Source organism: Dipteris shenzhenensis, chromosome 11, assembly GCF_047967505.1.
Source record: "Dipteris shenzhenensis isolate YYH24624 ecotype China chromosome 11, Dip_SZ_1.0, whole genome shotgun sequence".
In the NCBI taxonomy this organism is placed as follows: domain Eukaryota; kingdom Viridiplantae; phylum Streptophyta; class Polypodiopsida; order Gleicheniales; family Dipteridaceae; genus Dipteris; species Dipteris shenzhenensis.
In genome coordinates, this window is record NC_141606.1 from 16,497,139 (window position 1) to 16,513,529 (window position 16,391).

The window sequence follows — 16,391 nt, forward strand, 5'->3', positions numbered from 1 at the left end:
TGCCAAATTTAAAAGAAGACATTCATAGAAGGAATGTTGGTCTTGCTTTATAGTACCAAGCTAGAGGTGAAGTCGCCATATAAGATCAAGAACTACCATGATAATGGGACATTCATTCTTGAAGACCTATAAGGGAATGTATTGCCAAACCCAAGCAATGGCATGAAGACCTAGGAGCTTTGGCTTAAAGCACAATTTGTTGTAGTAGAGGAAGGAGCCACTATAATTAATCAAATGGGCATAGCTAGCAATAAGCCATTAACGTCAAATCAAAATTAACTTCCTAAAGAGACATGATTATGGAAGAGGAAGGAACTAAATGAAGCCAAGGCTTTTCAAAATATGGAGGCATTGAAAGCCCATGATGCCATATAAGGAAGGATTCCCATGATGAAGGAGACACCACAAGTTTAAGAGGCAATGAGCTAGTAGTGAGAACTCGCAGTCATGGAGGGTAGCATAAACTCACCACTTTTAAAAACTCATTGCATTTGTATGCATCCTTTTTCACAATCAAAGAAGATAGTGCTCATTCATGATGTGGCATATAAGGAAGGATCCCCATGATGAAGCAGACACCAAAGGCAATGAGCTAGTAGTGAGAACTAGCAGTCATGGAGAGATAGCATAAACCAGCCACTTTTTAATCTCATTGCATTTGTATGCATCATTTTTCACAATCAAGGGAAATAGTGCTCATTCATGATGTGCCTTACATTCAACACTTCCTTAGCTCCCTGAGACTTGCAAAAGCTAACTTGTAAAATGTCAAAAAAGCATAATTTAGCAACATCCTCTCTAAACAAAAGTGCCCAAAAATAGACAGGGAGACATCACGAGACCAAAAATGCAAGCCTGCAAAGAAGAAGAAGCCCAAGGGTATTGAGATTCAAACCCCTCCAAAATGATACTAGCCACCAATAGCCGCTGAATGGCTGGAACAAACAAGCTTAAAAGCATTTAAGGAGCTACCATGGAAGTAGCTCTTTGATTGCACCAAGGCAAAGGAGGCCATCAACACTTACGTATCAAGAATGAATGTGAGTAATAAGGAGACAAATTCACGTGAATGAAGCCTAGGTGTCGGTAACATCCTAAGTTCCAAACAAAGATGACTCACAAGAACCTTTAGGTGTAGAGTGCGATGAACTATTTGTTGACAAAGCTTGGTACATCACAAGCAAAGTCGGAAAACCAAATGCGAACAATTTCTTTTGGTTCTCATTAAAGTAAATTCAAACAATTTCTTTGAGTTCTCATTAGGATGCAAACAATTTCTTATTGTTCTCATTAGAGTGAATCCAACTAAAAATGTCAAGATACTAGTGTGGCAAAGCAGCTCATCCAAAAAGTAGTCAAGGCATCATCAAGAGAAAAAGTCAACTAGGTGAAGCTCCTCACATCAAATATTGACAACCAAATGGAAGAGCTATAGGCCCACAAGGAGAAGGTGTGCCGAGCTAGGGTACACATTTTCCTTCTTTGCAAGAGGGGAAAAAGAGACCAAAATTGAGCAACCACCCACAAGGCAACCATGGCTTCGATCACCTGTTCAAGGAACCACCCCAGAAGCTTGCAAAGCCAAAGCCAGTCCAAGAAGCATTGACATAGCTAACACCGATTGAAAAAGTCATCGAAGATACATTGTAAGAGTATTTAATAAAATGACAATAAGAAGAAAATTGCAAGGACTAAATTGACGAAGATATCTTCATCATTGGGTGCCGTGTTTTTTGTTAAAACCCAAAAACATGTCCAAGTTTCTCTTGAAGGATTATATAGGATTTATGGTCCAATGGCAAGCTACCGTCCAAAATTGATTTTCATGGGAAAAAGTTGGGTGTTGCAGATCTCTCTGCCTTATCTATGGCACTTTATCACCTTATATTGGCCTGATAAGGGATTCTCTAGGAAGTGGCTATTTGTATAACTTATGGTAATGTGTCACTTGGCAGAGATATCAGGCCCCTTGGGCAAAAGGACCAACAAATCTACGCTCACAGTAATTAATCAAGTCCAAGGTTGTGCCAATGCTAGGAAGTACAATGTAAGAGGCAAATGTAGCTACATTGTGTCTCAAGTATTCAGCTTGACATCGTACGACGGCATTAGATTCACCAATCTTAAGATACGTCAAAGCAACATTAAAGAACAAGAGAGATTACAAGCACACATAAAAAGAGAGAAGAGATCCTTATGTCGCACTATGCATGCATGCCACACAGCACCTGTGGAGATGTCACAAACATTTATTTATCTCCTGATTGTGTTTTAACAACCTTTTTTGCTACTGCATTGTTAGGCATTTTCTACAGAACATAGTTTCAATAAGTGAGCGCGTTACAACAAGAAATTCACATTCATTAACCATAGAGCAATTCATTTATACTGCAACAGATACGTGGTTTTAAAAATAAACATGAAGTTGCAACACTATTTAAGGAAGAGACGTCACATTTATACTATAGAGATATTTCTTTACTTTCAAATACTTAGACTCAATGGGATAGTCAACAATTTACTTTAGTTGCCTCAGCTATATCCAGCCTGCATGACCATGCTATATATTTTTAGAGCATGTTCATACAAGCCTTCTGTTTGATTGAAAACTATCCCCTTTGCACAATAAACAAAGGATCCTCTGCAACGACAGAAAATTTCACATCATCTGGGTCTCCAAATAAAGTTAGAAAGACCTCCCGATGACAATGATCACAGAAGCAAAAATAGGAGAAGTGTCCCTCCCCTTCCATCCTGTGGAAAGTCGCTTGTGAAACCATTCGAATTGCAAACTCATTGATAGCAGGTGGGACTATTTTATCTTCAGTACCCTGAGAGAGTGGCGACTCAGTCTCTCTCTCTCTCCCTCTCTCTCTCTCCCTCTCTCTCTCTCTCTCTCTCATTTCCTGCTCTCCACAGTATTAAAACCAATTGCAGAAGCACCATAAAATCTTTAATACCCTGAGAGAGGGTTCTCTCTCTCTCTCTCTCTCTCTCTCAACTGGTCGAATAGATGCAGACTGATTTTCAGAATGCCAAATGCACAACTATTGCTCACAATTTTTTTTGGAAACAAAGATGTTCGTCGTCGTCATGAATATAGAAAGAAGGTGACATTCACTCATTTTTAGAATCACTCAGCACAACAATACATTATCAATGATTCGAAAAGGAAGTATATGAATAGTAAGCAGAACATTCATCTATTCAGAAAAGATTGTCTCTCAAAACATGCGCATTGCATTACAAGATACAATGACCAACTGTTCATAATCTGGATCTCAACACTATACAAATGAGAATCCAAAAGGTGCACCTTCTAACTTGTGATTTTTGTATCTCCTTGGATATATTTCGTCTCTTCTCATTTCCTCATTTCTACAGTGGAAAACCATTTGCAGTAACACCTAACTCTCTCCTGATCAATATCCACTTTTTTTGATCCACCAGTTGTTACCCATGAGCATAATTTTTTTAAGGTTTACTTGATCCACCAGATTTCCTAATGAGCATAATTATTTTTAGGTTTACCTTAATCGGAAAGACTGCCTTTGCTACCCGGTTGTCAGCAATGGACACCTGGCTCATCAAGCCTATCATTCTTTTTAAAAAAATTAAAGCTGTACAGACATGCTTTTGAACTTTAGGTTCTGTACAAACAATTCTCGCATCATCCATACAGAGCTTCCCTAGAGTATAGATCCAAGCGCATAAGCTGCAGTTTCAATATTTCATAAAACACTATGGGGGGGAACATCAGATTGATAGTTCTAGACATTTCACCGTACAGAGCCAGGCCATATGTTTTCTGCTCATTTACAAACTTTATAGAGCATGGGTTCAAGCAAGAAGCATTGGTCCAAATCCAAACTGCCCTTGAGAGCAGTCATTTGAACAGAATATGAAATGTTCCTCCTAAAAAGACTTGAACTCGAAACTTCATGATGTTTTGCTTAGAAAACATTGGACTACTGTGGTAAATCCAATGGAAATCTTCGACAATGAGGAGCATGCATGCATATACATGCTATGTACAGACATACATAGATATGTGCATGTGCACATAAATATGTATGGAAGGTAGGTGGACCCAGACCCAACTCCAGGGTTTGAGAGAGAGGGAGGGCCACATCCACTCCAGGAGACTCTAAAGATGACTATAGGCAGCTATTCCACGCAGAGGTGACCACCCAAAGGTGGAATGGGCACGGGAGGACGTGGTCACCCCCACATGATGTGACAGTGAGAGGCACTTTTCACAGATGCTGAGATGCTTGAGGCCTTGAAGGCCTTCTCGATGCAGAAATGCCAAGAAGAGGATAGCCTACCTTCAGGCTTCTACAGGCAGTATTTGGAGTCGATCATTGCACCCTCTGCATGGCCTTATAAGAGACCTCAGATGCCCCCATCCCTACCCCCAAGGAAGGGGATAGGGCACATATACATCAATGGAGGCCGATCACGTTATTGGCCGCATCCTACAAGATCTGCAAACTGCCTTTGTTCATGAGAGGAGCATCCCAAAAAAAAACTTTCAACTTCTGCGAGGCCATTGACTGGGTGAGACAAGAATCATAGCCTCTTGGGATCCTTCTTTTGGATGTCGAGAAGGCTTATGAAAGTCGATCCCTTCCAGGAGGGCACTATGCAGCAACAGTGGATGTCTGGATCTCTTAAGTATTGCAGGGAGCTCTAGGCATATACTTACAGCAAGTCACACTACAGAGGCCGCCTCTCTCACCATCATTGAGGCAAGGCTGTTCGCTGTTTCCCTTTCTTTTTTTGTTTGTGGCAAAGGCTCTGGAGTACCTTGCTCTCAGGATGCAAGATCTGTTGGTGTGCCCCTTCCCATTTGCCAGGAGGAGCTTTTGTTTGCAGACTATGATACGTAACAAAGACACACTTATCAATCACGGGTGATGGCATCATGATTATCCACCCAGCCAACCTCTATCAAAAGCCCTCGCAATAGATCACACATAAATTCGTTTCAGCAAGCCTTTGCAGAGCCCTCATCTCCCTAGACGAATCTAGATGCTATGTGTAACCAATTTGAAGCCCCTAGCATGCACCTTTTTTACCCCTCTTGGGATAACCATTAATTCCATTTGCCCCTTGGCAATTCACACATTTAGATGCACCTAGGTCCTCGACCTTAGATTCGTCTAACCTATACCATGTCACCCACACCGAAGACCTTGAAATTCTTAACAGTGATATTATTTAGTGCTCTATAATCTATAGAGAGGCAGAAAGTATCGTCTTTCTTTTTCTTCAATATCATAGGAAAAGCAAAAGGTGAGAAACTAGGCTGAATCTATACTAGCTTGAGGTATTTCTTCAATTGCCTTCACACCTCAGCTTCTTCAGTAAAACTTAACTTGTAGGGAGGCCTATTTACATGTTCTACCCTTGCGATAAGTTCAATCTTATGCTGAACATTCCGCTCTAGAGGTGAACCATAAGGCAACTCATCCCTAAAACAATCAGAGAACTCCTCGGCTATTTGATCAGCCAACTTGGCCATCTCCCCATCTTGGGTAACATCAGTGCTAGCTGATGGACCATCAATCGACTCTACCAATGCTGTACAAAAAACTCAAGAAACTCTACCAATGCTGTACAAAAAACTCATCTTAAGTTCCTTGAGGTAAATCCTTTTCACCTCGTAAGACGTACTGCATGTCGTTCATCTTGAACTGATAAACGTGCTTTTTCCAACCGATGGTCGGATTCTTCTTAGAACACCAAGCCTTACCCAAGGCTATATCTGCGTGAGTAAGCCTGGTCATTTCAAAGTCCAGCTTCTCCGCTTTGTCCTAAATCCGAAGTTCTAACTGGGTAACCCTTTGGTCCCATACTTTAGTTGAACTTCCATCTGCCATCTTGACCGTATATGCATAGTCTGATGGTCTCATTTTTAATTTCAGCTCCTTACAAGCTTGAAGTTAATTGCATTGTACGTTGACGCCCCCAGTAAAACAACATAATAACGTAATGGTTGGCCACTTGCCCTTTCATCTTATTTAACTCCGTATCGCCAAAGGCCGTATACCACGTTGCTGCAGGCTTAGATAGAATATTATCGGGTGCACTCTTTACTAACTTAGCAACAGACACGCATAACAAAATAGGTACTGACCTCTGAGATGATCCCACTAGCTAAATCTACATCAGTTCTGCTCTAGGACTTCCCTCCATCTCCACGCCGCACTCTGAGATCACCATCTGAGCCATCTGACGATCCTTGTTTCGTGGACAATCTTTCCACTAATGAGGACGAAGGCATCCAAAACACAAGCCTTCTCTCCTCGCTTTCTCTTTTTGCTCTGGGGTCAAAGAAGGCTTTGACCAAGCTCGGGCTACCATTGGAGTTACTTTTCTTTTCACCCCAATGGTGGTACTTGGTTTAGAAGGAGTCTCAATTGGCTTCGCCTGCTTAGCTAGGCTGTGAAACACTCCCTTTACTCACCCACTTCTTTTTAAACCCGCTTTTCTTCGGGTACTAGTACCGCATCTCAGCCTGCACAAACCCACCTAGTATGTTTCCTTTAGCATCCTCATAGTTCAAGGCTATGGCAATTACTTCATCTAAAGTGTTCGCGTACTAAGCTCGAACTTCCATCTTAATTCTAATCATTCAGTTCAAAAATAAAATCCTTTATCTGTACCGATTGAGAAAGAGGTTCATAAACCTTCATTACACATTCTCTGAATTTATCAGTGTATTCAGCCACTAATAAATTTCTCTAACGAAGGTTTCTACACTGATCCCAAGCTCGGGATGCTTCGTCGAGAGGCAAGAAGTGTTTTCTGAATTCTATCTTGAACCCCTCCCAAGTAGTGGATGCCTCGGCCGGACTCCTGATTATACGGGATCCACCCTTGAAGTCTCTTTTTCAACCTCCATTGCTATAGCTTTGCCTTTATCCATAGAGTCTTAGACCTAATAGGTTTAACCATGCTTGGGTTGGTTCAGTTTTTTTTTTCCCCTAATAAGCAACACCCGAAATTGTATCTACAATTGAAAGTCCAACCTCCAAAATCACAGCTATACAAGTATCATCGAAAATATTAAAAACTTCCAAATGCTCCAGAGAACAGCTAACCACACATATATCAAGCTGCAAACCAAATTGCTTTCCCTCCCTATACTAGGGAAATTCTTGCAATCTCAAATAACTCAAATCCTAAAGGCAAACTGAACTAGCATATATCACAACTGAATTTGAAAACCATAGAAAGCTCCCTGATCATTTATGTTGCATCCAGCGATCAGCTTGCCCCTGAAAGCCACGTCCGGTATGCACTTGTGACCACCTCAAATATTCTTGTCAGATGGTACCCTACTACATAAATGAATGCTGAATTTCAGTTAGACCCTCACGAATCAGTTCATGAACAATGGGCAAGGCATCTACATTCGGTTTGTCAAAGATTCCACGCCTAGAGCCTTTACGGCCCCCACGTGAAAAAGAACAAGGCAACGGTTGTTTCGGCCAGGGAGAAGTAAAAGAAACGGCGCAAGACAACGTCGTGGCATGCATCTCATTTGGCATCGAGACTGAGTTGGGAAGGAATTTCTGAGCGGTCACGGGCCATGGCGAAGAGCTCAATTGTGGGCTACTCAAAACTCGTGGCTAAATTGACCTAAATTCTCCAATGAGAGAGATATCTTTGTCAATTTAGTCCCTGCAAGTATCGGTCGTTAGGAACTGATGCAAATGCTACCATCAATGAATAGCGATCGTATAGTCCTTCCATGCGGCTTCTAGTTTGAACGATCTAAAACGGTCGCCTGATGTTTCAGACAACCATGCACTTTCAATTCGACGACGACGTTCGAGGCTTTTCAGTTGGTTGATGGTCACTCAAGAGATCTCAACGAAATAGCGACGACTGATCTTCGTCGTTGTTGATACGTCAATCACACCACACAGCCCCAACGACCACGCCTTCAAGCCCTGCGATATACAAAAGAGACTCTGCTCCCTGCTCCACCAAAAGTCTCCATTTGAACGCCCACACAACATGCAGCTCTAGTCCCTGGCTCCGATCACGTGTGGATTCAGATCCATAGTGTAATAGAAACGCCTCCTTCAATTTCGCCACAATTTACCATCCGCACCCTTCTTGATCTGATGGCTCTGATACCAAATTATACGTAACAAAGACACACTCATCAATCAAGGGTGATAGCATCGTGATCCAACCAACCTCTGTCAAAATCCCTCGCAATAGATCACACATAAATTCGTTTCAGCAAGCCTTTGCAGAGCCCTCATCTCCCTAGACGAATCTAGATGACAATGTGTAATCAATTTGAAGCCCCTTCTCTTGGAATAACCATTAATTCCCTTTGCCCCTTGGCAATTCACACATTTAGATGCACCTAGGTCCTCGACCTTAGATTCATCTAGTCTATACCATATCACCCACACCGAAGACCTTGACATTGATTCCTTTAACTGTATAATTAAAGCACAATAAAATATAATACACAAGTTGGTCCTATAAAGGAATATGACCGGAGGTCCTGTTATTTCAGCTTGAGCATAACAGACTACACTGCTCTTTTCCTAGATGGGGTGACTGGTTCCATAGAGAGGGTGAGCCACATGTTGAAAGTTCATTTGCTTCTGAGGCCAAGTTCAACTAGCAAAAGTCTGTCCGTTTTCTCCCGAGTATGGAGGAGGAGCTTTCTTGGAGGAGACTCTTGGTAGCAAGATTCCGAGGGCGGAACCACGAGATATCTTGCTTGCTAGGTTGAGATTGATATCTCAGCAAAGTGGCAAATTTCCCCGATCCTAAAGAGTGTCAGCTACAAACTCCTTTAATGGATTTCTGCCAAACTTTCTTTGGTAGGGAGAGCATTGGTGGTCAATCGAGTACTCCTGGCAATGGCTTGGTGCATATTGCTGGTGTTTTCATAGAGGATGCATGGGCCAGCTCAAGCGCTCGGAGTGGAATTCTTGTGGGAAAGTTTGAATGGGGATTCTCGATAGACGGTGATTTTACCCCATGTAGGGCATCATGGACCTAGAGATGCAAAGTCAAGCCTCTTGGGCAAGCTTATTGTGTGAGGTCTCACTCAAGGTCGGAGGCCTAGAAGCTCTTTCTCTAACGGAGCTCAAGAACGACTCGTAGACCTCACACCTCTAGATTTTCATGGAGGCATCATTTGACAAGAGGGGTTCCCCTTGATGACAAAGTCTAGCAACATCTTTTGACACGGTTTGTTTGGGCCAGCCCTCAATGCAAGGAGGAGCTTCAGCACCAACCTCTCATTTGGCACCTAGAGGTTCATGACGAGTATGGTCTCATGCCGGGACACAAGACTCATACCAAGCAGGATGTGACAACAGCCCTGCTAGATCCACCAGCACTTGGAGCACGCTCACAGATCAGCTAGAGGAGAGCCTACATGCATTGGCTCATACGTGAGGGGCAGGTCAATGGATTGATGAGATAAATGCATCCATCCCTAACGCTTGGAGAGGGGGGCATCACCAAGGGGTCAGCGATGTCACAGAAGCTTGTTGGATGTATCGATTCCATAGGACAAGAGTCCCTTTCTGGACTCTCTTTATGGCTTATCAGTTCAAACAAGGAGATAATGGGCATTGGAGGGATATGCTTGAACCAGTTTTCTTAAGCATTTGTGTGGGAGGGGATGCTTCTCATCAAGGAAAAGGCTACTAAAGAAGGGCCCAAAGATGATGGGAGACTAGATTCCCTAGAGTCGCAGAGGATTAGAATGGTGGAACGGCTAAGGAAGAGATGGGCTATAGATCCTAAAATCGATAGGAAGGAATATTTTCAATGAAGACTATCTCTCTTGGAAGGCCATCCTTTGAGGGAGCTTAGGCATCCATTCTTAGTGCAAACACCTGCATTAGAACCCAGAAGTTGTTACTAGCAGCTCTTGCAGGACCACACACTATCCAGCCAACCACAAGTGTCCACTGACTCACTGGAATACCCAAACAAAAGGTGAAAGCATAACTGAACTGCCCACAATGCTCAGAAGCACGAACAACCTCTGCAAGCATTCATTGTAAACCATCCTACCCAGCAAGTCTCTTCAAAAACACAGCCCAATGCTCACGGGTAATCAATAGAAGGCATGAGTGAACCCTTTGCCAGCCAGGAGCTCAACCAAGCTCATTCATGAGCTAATGCATACACCCGGGGAGCTTTTTATCCACACAGCTAGCAGCCTGTACCAACTTGGCTCACTTACCCGTGCACACAGCCCAAAGCTGCTTCGTACTGTTCCTTGCCTTTTCTAGGTTGTAACCCTTCCCCCTATGCATGTAATCACTTTAGCCCCTTTGTGTCTCTAGCTAAATCATTAACCACATTCTTGTCCCTAGGCACTTACCCCTGGGTGCATAGCTAACAAAAGGTCCCATATTAATATGCATGGAGGTCTCAAAGCTTCTAGTCATCTCGAACCCCAACCATTAAAGATCTTGACAACTAAATCCTTGACCAATCCCTTTAATACAACATGACATTTACATACATTACCATTGGTCTCTCTAAGGACTTTCTATCACCGACCCATCCGAGGTCATGCCACATTCTACAAGAACATAACATAAACAAGTTTCATCCAGAAGCTGACAATATCTTTTATCTCAAAAGTCTCATCCTCTTGCGATCCTACATATAGATTTCGAGAAGGTTTACAACAAGGTAGACTAAACTTCCGTAGAGGACATGATGAGGAACTTGGGTCACATCTTGATGGATCAAAGGATTGTTGCCCTTTATGTAGGTAGCTTTACCCAGATGTTGGACAACGGGCCAAATAGGGGAGGCTTTTTCCTCACACTAACTCCAATAGAGGTGCCCAGTAGCCCCCTTTCTTGTTCCTCTTTGTTGCACAAGCTTTGAGCTACTTTGGCTGGTTGATAGGATGTGCCTCTTCATTCAACAAGAGGTGGCGTTGAACTCAGAAATATGTTGATGGCATGACTTTGTTTGTGAAGGGCTACATAGCGAACTGAGTAGTAAGAGAAGGTACACAGAATCCAGATCATTGGACAGAAATTGCTTGGCCTCAAGGGCCGAGATCGACTAGAATACATCAATAGGTTTTCACATTGTCAAAGTTTTCTCACTTGGGGGGAAGCTTTGGGCTTCAAGTTGATTCCCTATGGCCAAACAACACAACACCTAGGGTAGGAATGATATCAACGTTGTGCAGCAGATAGTATTAGCCATTGACATCATACATTGTAAGCTACTATATTGGAGGTCTGCTAATTTTTCAATTCTAGGTCCACTTTTGGTTTCATATCCTCTAGTAGTGGGTCTCAAGCTAAGGGCAAGCACTGAAAAAGTAGCTTCAGGGGTGTCAAATCCAGCTGAAAATAACCCTTGCTCATAGCCAAACTTCGAGACAAGATTAGTCGGAATATAAGAAGGAAATCAATCTAACCTTGGAAGGACGAGAGCCAAATACTATGCCAATGAGCATGTGGCCATGCTCGAATGTGATGTCATCCTTGAGGGTATTGAGTTCACTTTCAAGAAATAAGTTATCTTCCCTGCCGGTGGAGATGGAAGGGGATCAGCCAATGCTGAGGGCACTATCCAATCGGGCCGACTCAAATTAAATAATCTAGCTCTGGCAAGTGAGGTAAAGGAGGAGGGAAAGAGGTCTGGCAGAGGTAACAAATATGGCTAGGAGGTGCCAAGGCAAACGAAGGACACTGATGACAATGGAAAGAGGTAGATGAACAGAGGGTAGACAAAGGCACTGATGATGGGGGAGGGAGATAACCCAATGTGGGAGGCTGGAATGTGAAGGAAGGAGTCTTAGGCGAGGGTGAATGGAAGAGCAGCCCAATGTGAGCTGCTGGAACTGAGGAAAGGAGGAGGAGACAGGCACGTCACGAGGCTTTGCTGGAAGCAGAAAGAGGTTGGGATGCGATCAGAGGGTAGACGAGGGTGCTGCTGACAAGGAAATGAGGAGCAGCCCAATGTGGGCTGCTGGAACGTGAGGGAAGGAGGCTGAGACAGGCTGGCACAACAGCGCACAAATGGCTGTTCAAGCAGAAAGGTATTGAAGAAGGCAAAGCGAGGAAGAAGGGCAAGCAGAGCAGCAAGACGAAAGGGAGAAGAGAGAAGCCTATGTCGGTGTACCAGGTGGCACACCCAAAGAGTGCCGGGAGTAGGGTTCCTAATGCCTGCCTCATAGCCACACATGCCTTCTCACACTCCAAAAGAGCCGGCTGGGATTAGAGCAATCAAGGTCATATATTCAAGGACTCTTATTTCACAAAATTGTATATGAGAGACTATTGACCCCACGTCCATGTGTCACAAGCATTGCACAAGGACCCTTAAACCACACATTTACACGCATGTGAGGACACTATTGTCCTCAAGGCCATGTGTCACAAGCATTGCACAAGGACCCTCAAACCACCCATTTACACTCATGTGAGGGGTGAAGGCCACCACCTCCATCCCCAAAGCACACATATAGCCCTTGTGCAATGTATTTATATATGGAACTTTTATCCCCAAGTCCACATGTCACAAGCATTGCACAAGGGCCCTTAAACCACACATTTACACGCATGTGAGGGGTGAAGGCCACCACCACCAACAACCCCACATGCAGAAATCCCCGAAGCACACATACAGCAGCCACCCCTCAAGAGTCATCCTCTCACGAATCCCTGGGACCACCCATGAGGTACCACGACTGCCTGCCACACACAAGTGCACCTCCATCAATCCGCCACCGCCAAGCCTGAGAATCGCCCATGGCCACGCCAGCACAAAACACCAACATTGTCTTCTGAAGGGTGCCATGAGGAGGCACAGAGTCACACATCAAAAACTGTTCAGCCCGGACAGTCTGCCAAAGTAGAGCCTTTTCTGAACAGCCGCGGGGTAGTCACATCCCACGTGTGCACTTTGCAGCCGTGATCCACGCTGCCCATGTGTAGTGGTCCGTGCTATACAGCAGTAGCACAGTCTGCAAGCCTCGTCACGTGCTTTGATACCACATTGGTGTGCCAAGTTGCACACTCAAACAGTGCCAGATGCAGGGGTCCCAAACCCTGCCCCATAGCCATGCATGCCTCCTAACACCCTGGCTGGGAATACAGGAGTCTTCAATTAGAGTTATGTATTCAAGGATTTCTATTTCGGAACACTGTATATGGGATGGGACTGTCCCCAAGTCAATGTGCCACAGGAATTGCACAAGGGCCCTTAAACACATGTGAGGGGTGAAGGCCACCACCTCTAACAGCTTAGATGTAGCAGGAGCTCAAAGCAGGACCTTCGATGTTATTTTTACCTCTCAAAGGTTTTGAATAGCAATGTAATCTGCACATAACCCCATAGGACTTGTTACTGGAGAGCTTAGGAGGGCTGAAGTGTTGCTGATGATGAATATACCTTTTATAGGCTGGGACCAACCTTGGAAGACCACCGACCAAACTGAGCAAACTGGCAGTGGTCTATTGCAAACCAGGCCTCAGTCTGACCACGACCTGCTATATGGACTGACCAGTGTGATGTGGTAATCAGCCATGTGTCCTACTTGCTGTACCTGTCCACACATCTCAGTGATGATGTGCCAGCCTGTGTGGCTGCGAGTTGGATCCTGCTTTGTACCTGCCATCTTCCGTCTGCCTATGTGGCAGTATGCTTGGTTTTCTATCTATTCTATAGCTGTTCCGGCAGCCTACTGAAACTGTATGTTGTGAATGCCTTCTGTGACAGCCCACGGCTACTGTCCATGCCACATAGCCAGTATGTACATGGGGTGGAGCATGTCCATAAAGCCATGCAAACAGCAGAGACTGTCTCATCCAGCCTTAAGCAAAGCTGTCATGCAGCTGCAGCAAGTGAAGTAGCCACTGGATGTTTAAAATTTTCATTTCAATGATATCTTACGTGAGGGGTTTCCACACCCTTTAGTCCAATAAGAGATTGATGCCCAGCAATTCCATGTGCTATGAATAATTTCCAGAATGCTTGCTCGCAATGTATAAGCAGCTGCTGCAACACACTGAATTCAGGAATGAACTGGGTAGCACAGCTGCTCCACACAAAGATTCCCAGAATGCACAGGATAGCATGAGGCATGAGTCTTGATAATTGCTATGTCTGTTTTTTGTTTCACATGGATTCTTTAGTGTTAAAATCGTGTCTTATTTATGGTGTTAAAGCCATGTCACTAAATAAGATTTATACTGCAAAATATCTGTCCCCCAGACTACCATCTCACGATTAAAAATCTCTCTCCCCATCAAGTAAAAAAACTCAACTGCACTCTAGATAAGTCCTTGCAGATAGATGCCGAGTCTCATGTTCTTTACCTGCCAAATGTGAATGGGCGCACTGAAACCTTCCCATTCTTCTTCTTCTTTCGTCCAAAATCCTTTGATACGCTGGAAAAAACCAGAATATGGGAGCTTTTTCCTCATGCGAAGATCTGACAGGTGGAAACCCCAAGGGCGAACTTGAATCACAAGATCAGCGGCAAGTGTAGCAGCATTACCCTGTCGCACTGACTCCCGAATATCTTTTGTTAGTGCTTCAAAGAAAACCTCTTGTTCCATTAATGCCTCATCCTGCAGTTTTAATCAATATTTTGTGAATTTTCCATGCTGCACACAGAATTGAACCACATCTTTATTTCTTAGGCCTTTTGCTTCAAAGTCCAAAGAGTTCCTTTTGTGTTCTTGACTATTTTGTATGACAGCATACCATGTCTTTGATGATCAATTCATAAATATTCTAACTGGGATTCATCAGAAAATAAGTTTTTTTGACCCAATCACCCAACCAAGCACTAAAGCAATACCACAAAAAAATGAAGCAATGGCAAAGGATTGTTCAACCTCACCTTCTTTCCAAGAGTGACTAGAAAGGCACTTTTGAGCTTGTCAACCTTTCTAATCACTGTATTCTCACAGAGGGAAGGAAGGAGTGAGGGAATCCATCGAGCAATCATGTACATCAGCCTTCTACGGAGTGTGAGTGCTTCCCATACTTTGCTGGTTTCTTGCTTGGTCATGTTTGGTGCATAGAAATTCCCCGCAGGTGCAAACAAGGCCACACCTAAAGTTTCACCAGAGATTTAAGAAATGGTACAATGCCCTTCTTTCATCTTTCTCTTCTAAATAAAGACCTATCGATGAAATGAAAAGGTGGGTAGGGATGAACATGACATAACATAGAAGGTCAAGAACTTGGTTGCTACCTGCCAATCTCTGGGGTATATATTTCATGGCAGCCCAAGCATGAATCCCACCTGTTGAGTAGCCAAGCACCCAAAATTTCTCTCCTATACCAAGAGCATCAGCAACACAAGCCATATCCTGGGCAGATGTCCGTAGATTCCTTCGTGATTGCATGTCACTTTGACCAAATCCAGGGCGATCATAAGCAATGAGTCGGACACCAAACTCTTCCAGTAACCCGTTTTTTATACCAGGTATCCCTGCCAAAAGAATCTTGATCAGACCAAAAGCATTTTTCAAGACTCAAACATCAGATGAGAACTATTCCCCAAAACTTGTGAACGATCACCATACTAGCCAATGCTAACAGCACAAATGATGGTGAAACTCAGAAACCTGCAAGCCGAGATGATGGAAACCCATGCACCACCAATATTGTATGCCGAGCATGATCTTGGGCAACACCTTGCTCACGATAAGCAACACGCCGCCCATCAGGAAGTTTGACATACGGTGCACTAATAGGAAGCACATCAACATTTTTTAAGGGTTCAACTTGCTTGACATCTGCTCTAAGGCCTGCCAAATGCAAACAGTTAGCCTCTGCCTCTCTCTCTCTCTCTCTCTCTCTCTCTCTCTCTCTCTCTCTCTCTTTCTCTCTCAGTATAGCATCGAAGTTACCTCCCTTCCAATATAGTGTCGAGGCCCCCTCCACATCCTACTTAATATCACAACATGAATGAGGTCATCCGAGAGGATCTCTTACAGCTACACACATTCAGGACTTGGTTAGCACCTCAGGAGCTTCATGCCAAAATCAGATTTTACAGAGACCAATGCCTATGGATTCTAGCTAAGGGCTTCATTGATCCACCAACATACACGCAGATCCACCTCGCCCACTCCTTGAGGATATCGATTGGACAGCTCTGCATCTCATCACACCGCCTTCATATTGAGAGTGATCGGGCAGAGGGCATACGCAGAGAGAGCACTACAAACGCAATGGCACACAACCTACCACCACAAAGAGAAAGGTGGCCAGGATGGGCTTCCTTGTTGTATATCTCCCTCTCTACACGGTCACCGGGAGATCGAGTCAAAACGAGCACTTTGCCTTCAAATGCCCCATGTACTATGAGATCAAAGGTCACTATCATTGCCTCTTCA

At 43.9% G+C, this 16,391-nt stretch overlaps 1 protein-coding gene across 5 annotated transcripts in view; it reads right to left on the minus strand.

Moving 5' to 3' along the window:
- Positions 1-2,434: 2,434 nt before the first annotated feature.
- LOC147896684 (uncharacterized) overlaps positions 2,435-16,391 on the minus strand; it is a 29,778-nt gene continuing 15,821 nt past the window's right edge. For 4 of the 5 annotated variants that reach the window (XM_087381696.1, XM_087381699.1, XM_087381695.1 and 1 more), the window contains 5 exons: positions 15,618-15,800; positions 15,242-15,481; positions 14,885-15,099; positions 14,355-14,609; positions 2,435-2,831 (listed from right to left, as the gene is read on the minus strand). In XM_087381696.1, the coding sequence (XP_087237822.1) occupies positions 2,610-2,831; positions 14,355-14,609; positions 14,885-15,099; positions 15,242-15,481; positions 15,618-15,800 (1,115 nt within the window). In that variant the 3' untranslated portion in view covers positions 2,435-2,609. The remainder of the gene's footprint in view (positions 2,832-14,354; positions 14,610-14,884; positions 15,100-15,241; positions 15,482-15,617; positions 15,801-16,391) is intronic. The other variant, XM_087381700.1, reaches the window with a different exon arrangement.